General features: G+C 36.7%; 3 protein-coding genes across 3 annotated transcripts; 1 reads left to right on the top strand and 2 right to left on the bottom strand.

Moving 5' to 3' along the window:
• Window positions 1-2,874: 2,874 nt before the first annotated feature.
• LOC148550887 (uncharacterized) lies at window positions 2,875-4,284 on the bottom strand. Its single transcript, XM_088494656.1, has 3 exons — window positions 4,212-4,284; window positions 3,966-4,109; window positions 2,875-3,413 (listed from the first exon to the last, which is right to left on the bottom strand). The coding sequence occupies exons 1-3, from the start codon at window positions 4,282-4,284 to the stop codon at window positions 2,875-2,877; spliced, it is 756 nt and encodes a 251-aa protein (XP_088350782.1).
• Window positions 4,285-5,370: 1,086 nt separating this feature from the next.
• On the bottom strand, window positions 5,371-6,300 carry LOC107607094 (uncharacterized). Its single transcript, XM_016309080.1, has one exon. The coding sequence runs from the start codon at window positions 6,298-6,300 to the stop codon at window positions 5,371-5,373; it is 930 nt and encodes a 309-aa protein (XP_016164566.1).
• A 1,345-nt stretch (window positions 6,301-7,645) lies between these two features.
• On the top strand, window positions 7,646-8,456 carry LOC107608262 (uncharacterized). The gene is made up of 2 exons (XM_016310104.3): window positions 7,646-7,975; window positions 8,196-8,456. Exons 1-2 carry the CDS (start codon window positions 7,820-7,822, stop codon window positions 8,319-8,321), a joined length of 282 nt encoding a protein of 93 aa, XP_016165590.1. The 5' UTR covers window positions 7,646-7,819; the 3' UTR covers window positions 8,322-8,456.
• Window positions 8,457-21,658: the final 13,202 nt, after the last annotated feature.

The raw sequence follows: 21,658 nt of genomic DNA, 5'->3' as shown, positions 1-21,658 counted from the left end.
TTGCTATAATATATTAGCGGTTATTTTTATTGTCACTAAATAAAATAAATAATCGCTAAAGTGATTTTTCTAGTAATGATTACTCACAAGTCTTAAGACTTTTGATAAGTGTTAATAGTTCTTTTTTATTTTTAAAAAAGTTTTCAAACACGATCCAAATTACTTTTTTTACACTTTTAACGGTTTTATTTACAACATAAGTTAGGCTCGTTTAACTAAATTCAACTCGGCGCAATTCGCTTTTACCCAATTGAATACAACTAAAAAGTATCAACTATTTCATGCGTCCATAAATTATAATTACCAATCAGTTAGCAAAAAGTTACTTATCAAATATATTAAAAATATGTAAAATAACTCATAAATATGTTCTTGTGAGAGTCACCTGGATTGACCTCGACTAAAGGAGTCGACGTCGAGCTTTTGCCTTTAACGCCATACTATAAGCTGGGATGAGCCGAGCTTTTTGTCTAGAGAGATATCACGTTGTGGAGAGTGTGAATAAAAGGGGAGTATACCTGCAAAAGGCACTCCGATGCTTAAGTTAGTATATTGAATTCAACGTGTCCTTTTTAAGATAGAATATCATACCTTTATAGGTGGAGTAAAATAGATCGGTTACATTTCCGTTGATCCCCTGAATTAAAGAGCAATGATTAGGTTTTAATAGGCGATGATGTCTGACCGGACGTTTTGATTTCAGGACATAGTCTGTTGAGCCTGGTTGTAACGTATGACGCCGAACTATAACATAACTTGCCGAGTTATGATTTGTAATGCCGAATTATGATGTCAGATTTGTAATTGTCGGATCACAGCCCCCAAGCTTAGCATGGGGAAGTGTTTTGATGAAGCAGGTTGAGCTTTGAATGAAGCATAAGTTGGCCATTGAGTAGGTGCATAACTCGGCAACTGGGTTAGACCTGGAGCCCCAATTCAAAATGCTTTATTAAAAACATTTATTAATATTAATTAAATAGTAAAAGTAATAGTTTTTAATGAAGAGAGAGAGAAGTAATGATGGCATTAAGGGGATTGTCATTTCCAATGCTTCCCTAAACCATTGATGTGACTGATTAGTGGGTGTAGTAGAGCTTAATCGGTGGTGTAACTCTTGGGTAACTGCATTGGAATACCAATAGTGTTGCTTCTAAATTTTTTGTGTCATTTGAGATAAAAATTTCTTGTGAAGGTTCCGGAGAAAAGAATGAGTAAAAGAGGTACGTGGTAGCTTTTCTCCTTCTAATTTATACGTCTTTGAGTTTCTATTCTTCTCGTTCTGCTTCTGTTATTTGCTAATGGGGTTTAAGAGAGATAAAAGAGAGAGGATAGATTGATCATATGATTGGGTGAATGAAGACGTGAGGAAACGTCCATCCCTGTTCCTAGATGAAGGTGCCGTGAAGGAAATAGACAAGAATAAGATCGTGAGGGGTGGTTCTGGGGTCGGTTGGAGTTGCTTTCCTGTACCTCCAGCGACCGTGTGTTTCACAGGGGGAGGGGTTTGAGTATTTTTACATGTACAGTAGTGTATTAGAAGAGTTGAGGGTGAAACTTCCATTTACTGATTTTGAATGTCAGGTGCTTAAGTAATTGAACTGTGCACCGTCCTAACTCCATCCGAATGGCTGGGCGTTTCTTCGTAGTTTTGAGATTTTGATGGAGTTTTTGGAGGAGACGCCCTCGGTGCAGTTGTTTTTCTCTCTATTTCAACCTAAGGGTGTTTGAAAAGGTGGATGGGTGAACTTGAATAGTTCGCCTAGGTGTGCTATTTTTAAACTTTATAAGTCGTCCTTTAAAAACTTTAAGAAGATATATGTGAAGGTTACTAATGCAGAGGGAGATTTCTTGTTTTATATGGACGAGCATTTGGGAAAAAAGTTTCCTCTTTGGTGGTGCTCGAAGCCTCAGAATATTTGGGGGCAAAAAACTATTAGTGCAAGGGATGAATGCATCATTGAGTATTTGGTGGAGGTTTTTGATCGAAAAGAGTTGATTTTGGTTTTTGATTTACTCCAATGGAGAAAAATAGGCAGGCAGTTATAGAGTATTTAGGTGAGGTGTTTGTATTTTGTTGTTTTTGAATACTGTGGTGTGAATGACATCGAAGTATTGTGTGAACTGTTTGATTTTGTTTGCTTTTAGGTGGAAAATATCCCAGGGTATCTGCAGCGACCCTTAGGGCTTGGACTAAAAGTAAAAATGTGGAAAAAGAGGGGTTGACATCTAAGCCTGAGAAGGCTACTGCTGCTGGGGAGGTTAATCAGCCTCGGCCGAAGAGGACAAAGGTAATTCTGAGGAAAAGGAAGTCGGATGTTGTAACACCCCGTTACCCTAAGCCTTACCTCTAGCCGTAAGGCAAGGAATAACAAAGTGCCACGACACTAGAAGCCCGATGAAGGAATAAAGTACAAAGTCGCGTAAAGCAGAAATACAAAACGTGAAGCATTCACACACGATAACTAAACGTGTAAGCACGAACAGGACAAGACATAATACATATAAACCTTGTAGATAGCTCCAGGATACATAACTAAAGTGCCAAGTTTTTTCGACTTCGCCTGACAAGATCCCTGTCCAAAGATAGTTTATGTTTGGTGTTCTCCAATCTGCATCCTGTGTGACACTTAGAACTTCTGTTAAATCTATACTGGGTTTAATTAACGTAGATTGTTAAAGGGAGGAGTTGGTTGTTTGAGTGCTGGCGAGCTTAGATAGAATATCAGCTCGGCTATTATTCTCCCGTGGTATGTGTTGAATGTCACATTTATAAAATTTTGAAAGTAATATTTGAACAATAGCAAGATATTTGGATAATAAAGGATCCTTTACCTGGTATAAATCGTTTACCGGCTAGACCATGAGCAGGGAATCTCAATACACCTTGAGTTCGGCAATGTTTAGATCGGCGGCGAGTTTGAGGCCGACAATAAGAGCTTCGTACTCACTCTGATTGTTACTTGCCTTGAAGGAAAAGTGTAGCGATTGCTCGATGGCATTATCATTTCCGTCTTCAAGTATGATTCCAGCTCCACACCCTTGTGGATTAGAAGAACCATCAACGTATAAAGACCATTGGGTTGAATCTTCGGTTGTGTCTGGGATTGTGAATTCGGCAATGAAGTCTGCCAAATATTGAGATTTGATTGGCCCTCGTCCCTGATACCGAATATCAAACTCGGAGAGCTGAATCGAACATTTTACTAGTCTCCCCGCTAATTCTGGCTTTTGAAGCACTTGCCGCAAGGGTTGATCTGTTCGAACATATATTACATGGCTTTGAAAATATGGCCGAAGTCTTCGTGCCAAAAATATCAGAGCTAAAGCCAGCTTCTCGATCTTCGGATAACGCAGTTCGGCATTTTGTAGGGTCTTGCTGATGAAATAGATTGGCAGTTGCTGCTTTTGTCTTTCTGCAATAAGAACAGAGCTTATGGCCTAGTTAGTGATAGATAAATATAGATAAAGCGGTTCCCTTTGAAGGGGTATTTGTAAAACAGGTGGTTTTGAAATAGTTTCTTTTATGGTTGTGAAAACTTGTTCACATTCATCAGTTCAATAAAAAGCTTTTTTATTTTTTAATGTTTGGAAAAAATAGAAAGATTTAGAAGCTAGGCAAGGGAGGAATCTAGAGAGCACGGCAAGTCTCCTTGTCAGTTGTTGGACTTCTTTGATAGTTTGTGGGCTCGTCATCTCCAAGACAGCTCGGCATTTATCAGGATTCGCCGTGGTTCCTTGGTTGGTAAGCATGACACCGAGGAACTTGCCACTTTGTACACCAAAGGCACACTTCTCGGGGTTTAACCGCATGTTATATTTTCGGATTTGGTGGAATATTTCTGCGAGATCATCAATGTGATTATCGCCAAGCTTTGTTTTGGCGACCATATCGTCTACATAGACTTCAATGTTTCTACCAACTCGTCAGGTGAATACCTTGTTCATAAGGCATTGATATGTCGCACCTGCATTCTTAAGACCAAATGGCATAACTTTATAATAGTAATTTCTATATTCAGTAATAAAAGTAGTCTTACTCTGATTAAATGGATGCATTAGGATCTGGTTGTAACTAGAGTATGCATCCATAAAGCTCAGTTTTTCATAACCTAAAGCATTGTCGACTAAACAGTCAATAGATGGCAAGGGATAAGAGTCTTTTGGGCATGCTTTGTTGAGATCGGTGAAATCAACACACATGCGTCATTTACCATTGTGTTTCTTTACCATGATAACATTTGCCATTCCATGTTGTGAATCTGATCTCTTATATGAAGCCAGCATTGATTAACTTCTTGGTTTCCTCCAAAAAGGCTTGCTTTCGTTTGAGGCCGAGGTTTCTCTTCTTCTGTGCGATAGGTCGGACAGATAGGTCTAATGCCATCTTATGAGAAATTACAGAAGGGTCAATGCCTGGCATATCTGCATGGGTCCAAGCAAATAAATCAGCATTTTGTTGTAAAAATGTTTGAAATGAGGTTTTCTCTTCCGAGCTTAGTGTAGATCCGACGTATGTGAATTTGTTCGAGCTATCTGCAAAAAAGATTTTTTGTAAGTCTTCCATTGGGGTTGGTCACTTGAGAGCATCCGCCCTTGGATCGAAGTCGGCCAAGACTGGGAGTTCTTGATTGCTAATGTTGTGTACATGTGCTTGGACACTTTGGTTGGGGTTCTTGAAACTATTGTTGTAACATTGTCTGGCCTCACGAGCATCACTGTGAATGGTTGCGATGGTATCATCCTGCAAAGGGAACTTGACACAGAGATGAATTGTAGAGACAATTGCGCCGAACTTATTTAAAAAAAGGTTGGACAAGTATGAAATTATAAGGGCTGAAATAGTCAACAACTAAATATTGAATATCCGAAGTTTTTTTTATAATGGAGCCTCACCGAGTGTGGTTTGTAACCACACAGATCCCAATACCAGGACCCTTTCACCTAAAAAGCTGACCAGATCTCCCGTGGAAGGTTGGAGCATGTTGTTGCTTAGTTTCATCTTCTGGAAAGTGGAATAGAATAGAACGTCAGCACTGCTTCCGGGTCAAGTAGTACCTTTTTGACCAGGAGATCTCCAAGTTGGATGGAGATTACCACAGGATCGTCCAGATTTGTTGTAGTTGTATTGAAGTCAGAAGCTTGAAATGTCATTTGAGGAAAGTGTGAAGGCGGTTGAGGATTGTGTGGACTTGATTCTATTGATAACATAGCTCGGTAAGAACGTTTTCTTGCCGAGCTTGTTGCCCCGCCACCTACAAAAACTCCAGAAATATAGTTAATGACTCCTCTTGGTTATTCGGGGTGACTTGTGCTCGCCTTTTCTCTTTCTCGGCTATGTTGTCCTGCCGAGTTGTGGTCAGCAGTGGCGCGTCATTTCATATGGCCTCCGATGTATTTGTCGAGGTGGCCCTGTCGAGCTAGTCGCTCTAGAAGATCTTTGGTGATGACACACTCATCAGTAGTATGGTTGTGCTTCTGATGAAAAGTACAATACTTCGATTTGTCTGGACTCCTTGAGTCTGGATAGTTGCCGGCCTTCCGCGGAGGTTTGATTAATTTGGAATTGAGGATCTCCTTAATGATGTCGTCGCGCTTTGTATTGAACTGAGTATATGATTCATAACGGGGAGTTGGCTTGAAATTTTTCTTGCTATCCTGTGCTTTATCATCTTTTCTGTACTGGGGTTTCTCTATTTTCCGAGCTTGTAGGAGTTCTTCAATGTCAATCTGCCCTTTCTTCTTTTCACGGAACTCGGCCATAGTTTTAGGTTTCGCTACAGCAATAGCTTCCTGGGAATTTTCTGGTCGGAGTCCGCTTTTGATGGCGTGCAATTCCACTTCAGGGTGGAGATCTAGTATACTCATAGCCACCTTTGTGAAGCGCGTCATATAATCTTTTAGGATTTCATGCTGTCCTTGTTTGATTGTGTTCAAGTACTTAGAATCATGCAGGTAGATAGCTGATTCGGCAAAATGCTCCTCGAACAGCTTTGACAGGTCTCGAAAACGAGAAATAGAATCTGCAGGCAAAGAACAAAACCAATCAAGTGCAAGACCGTCTAAATAAGATGGAAAATAATGACATAAAACTTTATCAGATGCACCATTTACTATCATTATGGATGTGAACTTTTTGATGTATTTCTTTGGATCGCCTAACCCGTCGTATGGGGTTAAGGTGGTTGGTAGGGTGAACCTTTTGGACAGCACGAAGTTCATCACCTCGGCTGTGAATGGCCCAGGAGAGTCGTCGGGCTCGCCACCATCTTCGTTTTCTGGTCGAGCTTCTTCGTTGTGCATGGGTTGGGCTCCTTCATTCCGAGCAGTTTCGGAGACATGCGTTGGATCAAACTAATGTTCAGCTTCTTCGGTCCGCTCTTGACGTCCGTCATTGTTTTCAATCCGAGCATTATTTAAGTTAGCAATCTGATTCGCCATTCTTTGATTTCTTCCGCCATGCGCTGGTTGGCTTGTTGTAACTCGGTTACCATCCGAAGGAGCTCGGACGGTGTAGGTAGGAGTTGCTCAGCCATGGTTGGAAGTGCAAATGTTGAGGCCGATGAAAATGAAAGAATTATATTTTCGGCCCCACGGTGGGCGCCAATTATTCTTGTGAGAGTAACTTGGATGTGACCTCGGCTAGAGGAGTTGACGCCGAGCTTTTCCCTTTAACGCCGAACTATAAGCAGGGATGAGTCGGGCTCTTCGTCCAGAGAGATATTACGTTGTAAAGAGTATGAACAAAGAGGGAGTGTACCTGCAAAAGGCACTCTAATGCCTAAGTTAGTATATTGAATTCAACGTGTCCTTTTTAAGATAGAATATCATATCTTTATAGGTGAAATAAAATAGATTGGTTATATTTCCGTTGATCTCCTGAATTGAAGAGTAATGATTAAATTTTAATGGACAATGATATCTGATCGGACGTTTTGATTTCAAGATATAGTCTGTTGAACCTGTCTGTAACGTATGACGCCGAACTATAACATGACTTGCCGAATTATGATGTCGGATTTGTAGCAGTCGAATCAAAATATATAATTATATATGATCATTTTTGTATTCTTATAATATTTTGAAAAAAATGTTTGCATCAAAATTTTTTTATATGATATTAGGGAACACTAATCTGTAAGATAAAAATTTGAAAAAAATATTATATGTATATTAAAATTAATTATTATATATTTGTGTTAAATATATATTATTTAATTTATTTTTTAATATATATTTTATATTTTAATATATATTTTATTATATATTTAATTATATTAAATATATATTAAAATTAATTAAATTAATTATAAAAATAAAATATATATTAAAATATAAAATATATATTAAAAATAAATTAAATTATATATAAATATATAATAATTAATTTTAATACATAAATAATATTTTAAATTTTATATTATTGATTGATTTTGGTAACTGAATTTAATTTTCATAGTTGAAACTTGAACGGGATCATCGCAGTTTTAAAAATAAATCACTTAATCCATCATTTTAAAAAGTGAGTAATTAAATTGGCTCACTGGAATATTAAGGAAAAAGAAAAAAATGATGTCACGGGGCACATATAGTTGCCACGTAAAAGAGAGAAACCATCAGATTCTAGAAACGCGTTAATCTAATCGCAACCCCTTCCTTTTAAAGAAACCGCCTCCATCTGCAACTTTATCTCACTAGCTTCTTGCAACACTGTTACACTTCATTATTGTCTTTCAAGTTTCAACATATCCCATCTTAGAGAACTGAAAAGAGCTTAAGAGTTCTTTATAAAGGTAATTAGTTCAATTATTAGCAAATAGCAATGGAAGACGTTGGTTCTGCATCAACCTCGAGGACTTCAAATCATCATCAGAAGAATAAGAACTCGTTGTTCTCTCGCATGAAGAGGGGTTGCTTATATTTTGCAGTTTCGGTAGAAGAAAGTTTTAGATATGTAAAAGCCTTCTTCGTGGGTCAGGTAATTCCTAATCTAATTAACGAAACCCTTTTTCATTTGTAGTAGTAGTAGTATTAGTATCTAATATAGCACTCAAAATAATCAAACTGAAAAGTTCATCTATGCACCTAAAATATTAATTTAATGCATAAATTTATAAGACTTCACTCAAAATATCATAATGAGTTTTATTTATTGATTATTTATTGATTATATATTTGGGTGGTGTGTGGAAACGCAGTCAAAGGTAATTACAGCAAGAAATGAGAAGGAAGCAAGTGCAGCTGAACTTGAGGCTACAAAGATGCAGGTTGAGGCTGCTGATGCCGCTGAAGCAACCAAGAACAAACTCAATACAACAACTTAATTTTTCGTTTTCTCTACATACTATTCACTTTAAATAGCGTAAGGGATATATTTTTTTTTTCTTTTGATAAACATGAAATGTACAATATTTGAGGATTTAATGTCTAACTGTATAATTAGAAATGCGATTTAGTAGTTAATAATTATTCAGCTACCAATCAAGTTAGCATTATTTAATATTCAATTATGTTCGTCTTATACGAAAATAATTGATAAAAAAATATTAGTAAAAAATAGTTTAAATTTGTGATATTTAATATTTATTAATTATTATTAGAATTAATAAATATTAAATATGATCAATTTAAACGATTTGAGCTCATTTATTATTATTTTTTTAATATTACCGTATATAATTATATTAATTTCGGATATTTACTCTCCATTTTCTTGGCCAGCTACCATCCAAATTTCACAAAATTGAATTTGATGTTGATCTTTAGTATTTCTCAGCTGGACAAATGTAATTTCTTCCTTTCTATTTTCTTCATAAGATTCTGTCACTGTTTCGTGTTTTATACTCTCTTTTTATCTTATACGCCATTTCATCTTTGTTTTTTTTCATTGTTCTTTTTCAACTTTCCAGTTTTCAGCATCATTTAATTAAATTTTTTCTTTTGTTTCATCATTCTTCTCTTTCTATTTTCTCGTTCGGAAGAGCCATCACTATTTCATATTCTATTTTATTTTTTTAACCCATTTTACCTGTGTTCCTTTTTTAAATTGTTCTTCTTCATTTATTTTCAGTACTATTTAATTTTTTGTTTTATGTTATTTTCAAACATAAAAAATCATAAATTCTCCTAATTATCATTTAGTCTTCATTAGAAATGTTAGGACGTTTGATCATGTATTCATGTATCATTTTGTAATATTTTATTCATATATTTTTATTATTTTCTTAAAATTAATAATATTAGAGGTATATTAAAATTAATTATTAAAATATATTATTAATATAGAATATATATTAAAATATTAAATATATTAAAAATAAATTAAATTAATATTTATATATAAATAAAAATTAATTTTAATATTGAATTTTAATGTATAAATAATATTTTTAATTTTCAATACAGGATCGTTTGATTTCTTTTTCACTATTTCTATTCTATATAATAACTCAGTTATATTCTTACGATTTGAATGGTTTTTTTATCATTTATAAATTGTTGCAGAGTAATTGAATGTGTAAAAAAAATTATTTTTTTAAAATATAATCTATTTTTATTTGAGATTTAATTTTTTAATTTAGAATAATTTTTATATAAGATTTTTTTGATAATTTTATTTTTAATAAGGAGAAGAAAGAGGATCAAATAAATGTTGAACAAAATTAGAATAATCAGTTGTAAATAGAAATATTTTTTACATTTGACGTATTAAATTTATTTAGTGCGGGAATAATTTTAAAATAAAATCTCTTTTGGTTTAGTTTTTAAAGAGTTAATACTCAATTTAGTTTTTGAACATGTACATAAACTTTAGTTTATTCTTTAAAATTTTAATTATTTTTTTAGTCTCAAAATTTTATAAACGTAACTCACATTAGTCTTTTGGACAAATTTTGGCACAAAAATATTAATGAAGTGTTGACATGAATGACCAAATACATGCTATGAAACTTGTAAAACGATGTCATTTTGGTTTTGCCGTTCAAATTACTCAAAAACAACGCCGGATTACTTGCTTTAGCAGGAAAAAATTTCACTTATAAATACCATTTACCATTTTTTTTTGGCGATTTGAGTTCCAAAACAAAAACGACGTAATTTTATAGAGTCTAATGTGACATTTGGCTGTCCACGTCAGCGTTTTGTTAATGTTTGTGCATTATTGAAAATTATCCCAAAAGCTAACATGAGTTACGTTCGCAAAGTTTTAGGGACTAATAAATAGAGGCAATTAAAATTTTAAAAACTAAATTAAGACTAACGTATAAATTGAGGGATCAAATTGAGTATTATCTCATTTTTAAATGAGAAAAAAAAATGAGAATTGAAATTTTTAAAAAAATTCAAGTCATTTTTTTTTGTTCCATAACAAGAAAAAAATTCCTAATTCTTGAATAAATTTTAATTCGTAGCTTTCCAAACAAACTCTTAATTATTTTTTTAACTATTTATTTATCTGAATGATTAATTTGAAAATATCTGCATTTTGCGACTGAAGTTTCAAAGTGTCTAAAATTGTGTTCGTACATCAAAGTTCTAATAAAGCAACAATCACTAAAAGAAAGTCATTGGATACCGTCAAATTTACCAGTATAAATTTCGCCGGTAATTATTTATTGGTGGATTTTTTTGTCCGTTGTTAATTACCAACAGATATAAACTTAATTGAAAAAATTACGAAGGTTATTATCATCAAATTTTTTTTGATAAATCGTTACCGGCGAATTTAATCGACGGTAAATTCGACAATAAATTTAAATTTAAATTTTAAAAAAAATTATTTGAAAATTCATTATATAATTTTTAATATTTAAATTTAATAATTTCTAAACGAACAAATTTAAAGTTTTATAATTTCTTATAATAATTTACCTATAATTTTAGTTAAAAATTCACAAAAAATTTCAAATATTAAAATTCAATATTGAAGCTAAAAAAAAAAAGAGAATTCAATTAACAAAGAAAATCAAATTTAAAATGCACCAAATGTAACACCCTAACTATCAAAATGTCACGTTTCGAGTTGCGCCACTCTGATAGTTCGGGTATTACGACGACTCTTAAAATACTTTATACTAAAATATGAGCCTGTTTAAACTCTTAGACCGTATTTTTCAAAGACCATTTTCCTGTAAACATAAATTCATACTTACAATACAAATTACAATACTTACAAAGAATATATATATATATATATATATATTACTTTACAAGCATTTCATATCAAAATCCTATCCCTCTTACAGAACTTGCAAAGTTAAAGGCGAGAAAAACATAAATACTAAAACAATACAAAAATATTGTGTAAACAGAAAAGTAATAAGCTCTTCCGAACTTCGTCGTCCATATTCTAAAAAAGAAAAGACCTGTAGGGGAGTGAGAACATCGTCCTCGCAAGTTCTCACTATAGGATTAGAGAATTGCTATAATAAGATACGTAAAAGTAAAACTGTTTTTAAAGCACAGTGATTAATAGCCGTCTTATATATCTTTTCAAAACTAAGGATTTATATTAAAAAATCTTAAATCCTTTTTAAAAGAGAAATCCATTAATTTTTCAAAAATCCAAAACCTTTTCTTTTGTATCAATTATTAAAAGTTTTTCCTAGATAGTATGAATGACCAAGCTGTTCAGAGCATAGGTTCATTTAGTCTATGCTGAACCAGTTTGATTTTTCATACTTTACTAAACCAAAAACATAAAACCACTCACGGCCCTTGGCCTATCATATAATCAATCACGGTCCTAGGCCCAAACAAATCAATCAACAACCAACTCACCACAATCCAACCAATTTCAGTCACAAACACAAGTAAGAAGGTTCAAATACAAACAAGCAGTTACATCTAGTAGAGCAATCAGCAGTTAAACATAATTATTCACATAGGCAAACCAATTACAAAATGCACACCCAAACAATGTAACATAGATGCATATGATGAATGCCTGCCCTATGGCTGATGAGTCTCATCTGTCGGTTATCAAACCAACCCGACAAGTCCGGCTGCTAAACCTTGGACTGTCTCCCGTCACGCATATTGGTGCAGAATTTCTAACCACAGATTAACCGGCAAGTGCACCGGATCGTACCAAGTAATACCTTACGTGAGTAAGGGTCGATCCCACGAGGATTGATGGAATAAGCAACAATAGCGTTTGATAGGATTAGTTAGACGAACAGAAAAGAGTGTTGAATATTTAAAGAGCATTAAACAGAAGACAGGGAAATGATTAATTTGGGAATAAAATATGGAGAAACAGTTAAGGCTTCAGAGTTATCTATTTTCTGGATTGACTTTTCTTATTAACTATTTCAATCATGCAAGATTTAATTCATGGCAAACTATTTGTGACTAGACCCTAATTCCTTAGACCTTCCTAGTCTCCTCTAAAATTCATCAACTGCCAATTCCTTGGTCAATCAATTCCAATTAGAGGGTGATGATCAAAATCCAGTTTATATGCCACAAGAATCCTAATTATCCAAAAATAAGGGGATTATATGTCACGTATCCCGTTAAATACAAACAATTAGAAATTCAGGATAATATGTTTTCAAGCTATTGTTCAAGTAAAGAGCTTTTGCAAGTTATACAAGAACTCAATTAGAACATGGGTCATACTTCCGTTCCACCCAAATTTATAAAATAAAGAACGAAAACAATTATTAAAAAATAAATCAAAACATAAATTAAAATAGAAAAATAATAGTATCAATCCATACAATAGACAGAGCTCCTAACCTTAACAGTGGAGGATTAGTTGCTCATGGAATATGGAATGTAAATTTGTATGGAATAATGTTGTGGAATGTTGTCTTGGAACCACCCTGTTGGGATCCCTTTTATAACTAATCATAATAAATTTAAAATCTAATTTCTAAATTTAAAATTAAAATAATATCTTTTCCTAGAATTAAAATTTGAATTTAAATTTGAATTAATTAACAAGTCTTCAACTGATGGGTGGGGACCACTTGATTTGTCCATTCTGCAGATCGCTCATGTGACGCGTCCGTGTCGTCCACGCGTTCGCGTCATTTGTGCAGATTCCAGTCCACGCGTTCGCGTTAGGCACGCGATCGCATCATTGCGATTCCCTCCATTCCGCGCGGCCGCGTGAGCCATGCGTCCGCGTCGGTATTCGCTGGTCATCTCGTTGGTTTCTTCTCTTTCTCTGCAGAAACTTCATTAAATCCATCCGAATGCTACCTAAAATAAATAAAATTGCACAAAAACTCAAAATAGCATCCATAGTGGCTTAAATATAATTAATTCTTAATTAAACTCAACAAATTACATGCAAATTCACTAGGAAAAGATAGGAAAGATGCTCACGCATCACAATACCAAACTTAAACTGTTGCTTGTCCTCAAGCAACCAAAACTAATATAAGCTTAAGATGTGAATTTGCATGAGAATGAGAGTTCGATTAAACCTATGTCTCTTCTTATAGTGGGGTTTACAAATGCAATCCTGAATAGTTTTGGCATCTCATTTTATCCTTTGAAGTTCAGAATGATTGGCATCCATAGGAACTCAGAATTCAGATAGCGTTATTGATTCTCCTAGTTCAGTATGTTGATTCTTGAACACAGCTACTTTATGAGTCTTGGCCGTGACCCTAAACATTTTGTTTTCCAGTATTACCACCGGATACATAAATGCCACAGACACATAACTGGGTGAACCTTTTCAGATTGTGACTTAGCTTTGCTAGAGTCCCCAGTTAGAGGTGCCCAGGGTTCTTAAGCACACTCTTTTTGCTTTGGATGACGACTTTAACCGCTCAGTCTCAAGCTTTTCACTTGACACCTTCACGCCACAAGCACATGGTTAGGGACAGCTTGCTTTAGCCGCTTAGGCCAGGATTTTATTCCTTTGGGCCCTCCTATCTATTAATGTTCAAAGCCTTGGATCCTTTTTACCCTTTGCCTTTAAGGGGTTATTGGCTTTTTCTGCTTGCTTTTTCTTTTTCTTCTTTTTTTTCCTTTTTCTTTAATTTTTTTTGCAAGGTTTGTGTTTTTCACTGCTTTTTCTTGCTTCAAGAATCAATTTTATGATTTTTCAGATCAATAGCATTTCTCTTTTTTATCATTCTTTCAAGAGTCAACAATTTTAACATTCATAAACTTCACTATAAAAAATATGCACTGTTCATGTCATGCATTCAGAATCACAGAAAATACTACCACATTTAAGTAAATAAGACTACTCTAAAAATTAAACTCAAATTCTCATGCACTACATCTGTTCTTCTTTCCTTTTGATTTCAAGTTTAGTGGGCAATACATGAGACATCTTTCAGAATTAAAGCTTTTACAGAAAAATTAAACTAGAACCTATGAATCTACTAATAAAGGATCATGCAATAAACAAAACAAAGTAGCAGGAAATCGGAACATACATAATAAAAGCGGGAGGGAATAAAAAATGAAAGGAACTTAACCACCTGGGTTATCTTAGCGGTCGTTTTATTCTTCAGATTGTGCTCCTCAGTGAAAATGATTCGCCTCCCTCTTGGTGCTATAGGAATAAACAGAAAACCTTTAAGCGAAGCATCAACACCAAACTTAAACTTTTGCTTGTCCTCAAGCAAACAAGAATTGAAAATAGAAAGAGACAAATATTAAGATGAAAGAAAAATAAAAGGATAAGAGAATAAGAGAGAATTAGGATTGGGAGAGAGAGAGAAAGAAAACTGGGCGGCGCAAGCGACGCATTCGCGTACGGCACGCGTACGCGTGGGTTGCAAATTTTTCATAATGACGCGGAAGCGTCAGGCACGCGTCCGCATGCCCTGGTTTTAGTGCGATTCGCGCGAAGCCAGCCGCGCACCCGCGCGACTTTCTGTTCGCATGGCTTGGGAACCAAATTTTCATTCGACGCGTGCGCGTCATTCACGCGCTAGTGTGGATGGCCAGATATGCAACTGACATGAACGCGTCAGTCACGCGTCTGCATGACCAAATTTGTGCTTTTAGCACACTTCTTGCCCCAAGCCTGCACAACTCTTTGCCCAAACGCTCTTTTACGTCGAATTTGCAGGTCACGCGTTCGCGTCGGTGACGCGTCCGCGTGAATGGCGAAAATCACAAACGATGCGAACGCGAGGAGTACGCGTTCGCGTGGGATCGTTTGTGCGAAAGGCATGAGTCCAGCGCCACTCCCGCGCAACTCTCTGTCAATTTTTATTCTTTACGCACACATGATTGACGTGTTCGTGTCAATGACGCTTGCGCATCGGGTGCCCTTTTTTTTATGTAGCTTGAGGTGTTTGGTTCCTAGAAGAACATAGCTGCATGATCAGAAAATTAGTAAGAACTCAATAAAAATAAAATAACTAAGAAAACTAATACTACGAAAAATAGCTAAGGATACAAAATTATCGGGTTGCCTCCCGACAAGCGCTTCTTTAACGTCATTAGCTTGACGGTCAGTTCTGCTAGTTCAGCAGATGAGTGGACCTCTGGCGATCAATCTCGCCTCCAAGGTAGTGCTTCAGCCTCTGGCCATTCACTGTAAACTTCCTGTCAGAATTCTCTTCCTGTATTTCCACATGACCATATGGTGAAGCTCTGGTAACCACAAACGGTCCTGACCACCGGGATTTTAGCTTCCCGGAAAAGAATTTGAGCCTTGAATTATATAGAAGCACTCTCTGTCCTGGCTCAAAAACTCTGATGAAAATCTTCTTGTCATGCAGTAGCTTGGTTCTCTCCTTATAGAGCTTGGCATTCTCATAGGCTGAATATCTGAATTCATCAAGCTCATTCAACTAAAGCATCCGCTTAATTCCTGCAGCTTCTGAATCAAGATTCAGGTACCTGATTGCCCAATAAGCCTTGTGTTCCAGCTCAACTGGCAGGTGACAGGCTTTGCCAGAGACCAACTGATATAGGGACATGCTAATTGGAGTCTTGTACGCTGTCCGGTAAGCCCAGAGAGCATCATCAAGCTTCCTAGACCAATCCTTTCTTGAAATACTGACAGTCTTCTCTAGAATCCTCTTAAGTTCCCTGTTGGAAACTTCTACCTGTCCACTTGTCTGAGGGTGATAGGGGATTGCCACCTTATGACGGACTCCATATCTGTGCAGAAGAGAATCCAGCTGTCTATTACAGAAGTGACTTCCTCCATCACTAATGAGTGTCCTTGGGACGCCAAACCGGCTAAAGATATACCTCTGAAGAAAGCTCATTACCACCTTGGCATCATTGGTGGGTAGAGCCACAGCTTCCACCCACTTGGACACATAATCAACTGCCACTAGAATATAGTTGTTTGAATGTGAGGGTGGGAAAGGTCCCATGAAATCAATACCCCATACATCAAATAACTCAACCTCAAGAATCCCCTGCTGTGGCATTTCGTGATTGGCAGGGAGATTTGTGGCTTTTGCACATCTGTCACAGTGCTTCATAAATTTTCTTGAATCTCTGAAGAGAGTAGGCCAGTAGAATCCGCTCTGAAGGACCTTTGTAGCTGTCCTTTCACCACCAAAGTGGCCTCCATATTCAGAACTATGACAGTGTCAAAGAATCTGCTGTGTTTCTTTATCTGGGATACATCTCCTTATTATACCATCTGAACACCTTTTAAAAAGGTATGGTTCCTCCCAAATGTAGTATTTTGCATCAGTCAATAGCTTCTTTACTTGTTGCCTGCAGTACTCCCTTATAATAAAATTCATGGCCTTATAATTTGCAATGTCTGCAAACCATGGAGCCTGCTGAATGAGGAATAATTGCTCATCTGGAAATGTCTCAGTCACAGCTGTGGGTGGTTGTACTCCTGCTTCAGGCTCAATTCTGGAGAGATAGTCAGTTACTTGATTTTCTGACCCTTTCCTGTCTTTTATCTCAATATCAAACTCCTAAAGGAGCAACACCCATCTGATTAATCTTGGTTTAGTATCCTGTTTGGTTAGAAGGTACTTCAAAGCAGCATGGTCAGTATAAACAATAACCTTAGAACCAAGTAAATAGGACCTAAACTTATCAACAACATACAAAATAGCTAATAATTCCTTTTCTGTAGTTGTGTAATTCTTTTGAGCATTATTTAACACACGACTGGCATAGTAAATGACATGTACAAGCTTACCATGCCTCTGTCCTAAAACAGCTCCTATAGCAAAATCACTAGCATCACACATTAATTCAAATGGTAAATCCCAGTCAGGGGGAGCTATAATGGGAGCAGAGGTAAGGTTTGCCTTCAGAGTTTCAAAAGCATGCAGACAATCAGAATCAAAGACAAAAAGAACATCAACAACCAACAGGTTGCTCAATGGTTTAGCAATTTTAGAAAAATCCTTTATAAATCTTTTATAAAATCCTGCATGACCCAAGAAACTCCTAATTGCCTTAACATTAGTTGGTGGTGGTAATTTTTCAATTACCTCCACCTTTGCTCTGTCAACCTCAATTCCCTTACTTGAAATCCGGTGTCCAAGAACAATGCCTTTTGTAACCATAAAATGGCATTTTTTCCAATTCAAAACAAGGTTTGATTCTTGACACCATTTCAAGACAAGAGATAAATGTTTAAGGCAGGATTCAAAAGAATTACCAAAAACAGAAAAGTCATCCATAAATATCTCAATAAACTTTTCAACTATATCAGAAAAAATTGAAAGCATACACCTCTGAAAAGTTGCTTGAGCATTGCAAAGTCCAAATGGCATTCTCCTGTAGGCAAATACTCTAAAGGGGCATGTGAATGCTGTCTTCTCTTGATCTTGAGGGTCCACTGCAATTTGATTATATCCAGAATATCCATCTAGAAAACAATAAAAAGCATGACCAGCTAACCTCTCAAGCATCTGATCAATGAAAGGGAGGGAGAAATGATCCTTCCTTGTAGCAGTGTTGAGCCTCCTGTAATCTATGCACATTTTCCATCCTGTGACTGTTTTTGTAGGAATAAGCTCATTCTTTTTATTCTTGATCACTGTCATCCCTCCTTTCTTGGGAACTACCTGCACAGGACTTACCCAAGGACTGTCAGAAATAGGATAAATAATACCTGCTTCCCATAATTTTATTACCTCTTTTTGGACCACCTCTTTCATAGTTGGATTGAGTCTCCTTTGTGGTTGCACAACTGGTTTAGCATCATCTTCAAGAAGGATTTTGTGCATACACTTGGTTGGACTAATCCCCTTCAAGTCACTAATGGTCCACCCAAGAGCTATTTTATGGCTCCTGAGCACTGAGATAAGCGCTTCCTCTTCTTCAGGCTTCAGAGAAGAGCTAATAATCACTGGATATGAATAATTTCCACCCAAGAACACATATTTCAGAGAAGGGGGTAAGGGTTTGAGCTCAAGCTTGGGGGCTTCCTCCTCCTTGATTGGCGTGTTCATCAGCTCCTTTTGGGGTGGTGAATCGTCAACTTCAACTAATTCACACTCAGAAATAGGATCCAGAACATCATCAAGTACCTCAGTTTCCAGTACTTCTTGAACAAGTGGTTCAATAACATCTATTTTCATACACCCCCCAGAGTTATTGGGGTGCTTGAGGGCTTCAAAAACATTTAGGACCACCTGTTCTTCATTGACCCTCAGGGTTAATTCACCCTTTTGCACATCAATCAGAGCTTTACCTGTAGCTAAAAAGGGTCTACCAAGTATAATAGAGGATTTTACCTCCTCTTCCATGTCTAATATAACAAAATCAACAGGGAAAATAAATGGTCTTACTTTAACAAGTAAATCTTCAACTACACCCACAGATAATTTAATAGAAAGATCAGCAAGTTGAAGAGAAATACGAGTGGGTTTTACCTCCTCAATTTGAAGCTTTTTCATCACTGAAAGTAGCATGAGGTTGATGCTAGCTCCAAGATCACATAAAGCTCTCTGAATGCCGACTTCTCCAATGGTGCAAGGAATGACAAAGCTCCCTGGGTCTGGCATCTTCTCAGGAAGGGTGTGTTGAATAATAGCACTGCGTTCCTTGGTTAACACCACGGTTTCTTGCTTCTTCCAATTCTTCTTGTGGGTCAACAACTCTTTCATAAATTTAGTATAGAGAGGCATTTACTCCAGAGCCTCTGCAAAAGGAATGTTGATCTGCAGCTTCTTGAAGACATTTAAAAATTTAGAGAATTACTTTTCTTTGGACGCCTTCTGAAGCCTCTGAGGATATGGCATTTTTGGCTTGTATTCAGGGGCCTTTGGTAAGGTGGGATAAGTGTCAAGAGAGTCAGAAAACGGGTTGTCTGCGCGCTTAGGAGGGGCGTGCTCCACTTCTTCCTTCTTCTCCTATGGAGCTTCCTTTTCAACTAGATCTTCATTGACCTTGGTCTCAGAACCAGCCACCTTACCACTTGTCAATTGAATAGCCTTGCAATCTTCTCTTGGGTTCACCACTGTATCACCAGGGAATGTATTTGAAGACTTTTCAGGTAATTGCTTGCTCATTTGACCCATTTGTACCTCCAAATTTCTAATGGAGGCTCTGGTTTCTTGTATGAAACTCATCATCATCTTCCATTTAGAATATTCTTGGGATTTAGAATTTGCCTGCTGAGGTGGTTGTTATTGCTGAGACTGAAATTGACGGTTATTATAGTTGTTATGTTGAAAACCGCCCTGAGAATTATTGTTGAAGTTCTGAGGTCTCTGAAGTTGATCTCTCCACCCAAAATTTGGGTGATTCCTCCACCCCTGATTGTATGTCTTAGAATTTGGATCATTGTTGGGATTTCTAGGACCACTCCCCATGTAATTCACCTGTTCAGAAGAGGGTTGAGCATAATCATAATTATCATTTTGCACAAAGTTACCTGCCATGTCATAGGAGGTCTCTTGGGGTGAATTTTGAGTGTTGATAGTTGAGACTTGCATGCCACCCATCTGTTGAGTAGGTAGATTTATCTGCTGGGATATAAGCTTGTTCTGAGCAAGAAGAGCATTAACAGCTTCTACTTCCAACACGCCTCTCTTCTGAGAGGTCTCAGAGTTCACAGGATTCCTGTTAGATGAATATAAATATTGGTTCCTTGTAACCAATGCAATCAGCTCAATAGTCTCCTCTGGTGTCTTCTTCTTGTGCAGTGAACCGCCTGCAGAAGTGTCTAGGCTCATCTTGGACATCTCACCCAAACCTTCATAAAAGATATCTAGTTGGGTCCATTTGGAGAACATGTCCGGAGGGCATTGCCTAGTCAGTAGCTTGTATCTCTCCCAAGCTTCATAAAGAGTTTCACCCTCCTTCTGCTTGAAAGTCTGAACCTCCAACCTAAGTGGTGCACGAAATTGTGATCCCTGGTAATGGCTCCAAAAACTTGGTGCTCTAATCTTAATTTATAATTTGTCACAACTTCGATACAACTAACCAGCAAGTGCACTGGGTCGTCCAAGTAATAAAACCTTACGTGAGTAAGGGTCGATCCCACGGAGATTGTCGGCTTGAAGCAAGCTATGGTCACCTTGTAAATCTCAGTCAGGCGGATATCAAATGGTTATGGAGTTTTTGAATAATAATAATAAATAAACAGAAAATACAGATAGAAATACTTATGTAAATCATTGGTGAGAATTTCAGATAAGCGTATAGAGATGCTTTCATTCCTCTGATCCTCTGCTTTCCTGCTGTCTTCATCCAACCAGTCCTACTCCTTTCCATGGCAAGCTTTATATAGGGCATCACCGTTGTCAATGGCTACATCCCATTCTCTCTGTGAAAAAGGTCCAAATGCTCTGTCACGGCACGGCTAATCATCTGGAGGTTCTCGATCATACTGAATAGGATTCACCCTCCTTTTGCGTCTGTCACTACGCCCAGCACTCGCGAGTTTGAAGTTCGTCACAGCCATCCCTTCCCAGATCCTACTCGGAATACTGACAAACCCCAATTTGACGGTTTGTTTTGTATTGATTTTTGGGGATTTTATCACCTTTTACCCATATTTATTCAAGAAATAGCATGGTTTTGTATATTCTCCTTTAACTGTGCTTGAATGTGAAAACATGCTTTTTAGGACTCAAAATAGCTAAATTTAATTCACCTTGATTCTATTAGATGCCTTGATATGTTTGTTAAGTGATTTAAGGTTTAGGAGGCAAAGATTGGATCAAGGGAATGAAGAAAGAAAGCATGAAAAGTTGGAGAACTCATGAAGAAATGGAAGAACCGGAAAGCTGTCAAGCCGACCTCTTCGCACTTAATCGGCCATAACTTGAGCTACAGAGGTCCAAATGATGCGGTTCCAGTTGGGTTGGAAAGCTAACATCCGGGGCTTCGAAACGATATAAGATTTGCCATAGTTATTACACGTATGGTGGTGCGCACGCGCAAAGTACGCGCACGCGCCGTTGCTGCCACCTAGTTCACTTAAAGCAAAACGTGGCCAACGAATTCTAAAGCCTTGTGGGCCCAATCCAACTCATTTCTGATGCTATTTAACCCAAGGAGTGAAGAGGGAAACATATGTTAGTTACCAATTAGTTTAGTTTAGCTTTGTAGTTAGTTTCTAGAGAGAGAAGCTCTCTCTTCTCTCTAGGATTAGGATTAGATTAGTTCTTAGATCTAGATCTATTTCTTCTTATTCTCTCTTCTAATTTTCGTTCCTCTCCTCTATTGCACTTGTAGGATTCTTCTTCTAATGTAATTCCTTTGTTTGTAGTTTGTGAATTCTCTTTTGTAG

The sequence above is a fragment of the Arachis ipaensis genome, chromosome B7, assembly GCF_059453495.1.
Source record: "Arachis ipaensis isolate K30076 ecotype BB chromosome B7, ASM5945349v1, whole genome shotgun sequence".
NCBI lineage: Eukaryota > Viridiplantae > Streptophyta > Magnoliopsida > Fabales > Fabaceae > Arachis > Arachis ipaensis.
The sequence above is the reverse complement of the archived record's forward strand: the minus strand, read 5'-3'. Positions and strand labels throughout refer to the sequence as shown.

Bases quoted from the DNA above. Each gene is read 5' to 3' on its own strand.
- LOC148550887 (XM_088494656.1), bottom strand. From the start codon at position 4,284: ATGCTGGCTTCATATAAGAGATCAGATTCACAACATGGAATGGCAAAT. The intron at 4,110-4,211 runs GTAAATGACGCA...ACAATGCTTTAG, and splicing joins CATGGTAAAGAAACACAATG to GTTATGAAAAACTGAGCTTT. The intron at 3,414-3,965 runs GTGCGACATATC...TTCTTATTGCAG, and splicing joins ATTTGGTCTTAAGAATGCAG to AAAGACAAAAGCAGCAACTG.
- LOC107607094 (XM_016309080.1), bottom strand. From the start codon at position 6,300: ATGCACAACGAAGAAGCTCGACCAGAAAACGAAGATGGTGGCGAGCCC.
- LOC107608262 (XM_016310104.3), top strand. From the start codon at position 7,820: ATGGAAGACGTTGGTTCTGCATCAACCTCGAGGACTTCAAATCATCAT. The intron at 7,976-8,195 runs GTAATTCCTAAT...GTGGAAACGCAG, and splicing joins AAGCCTTCTTCGTGGGTCAG to TCAAAGGTAATTACAGCAAG.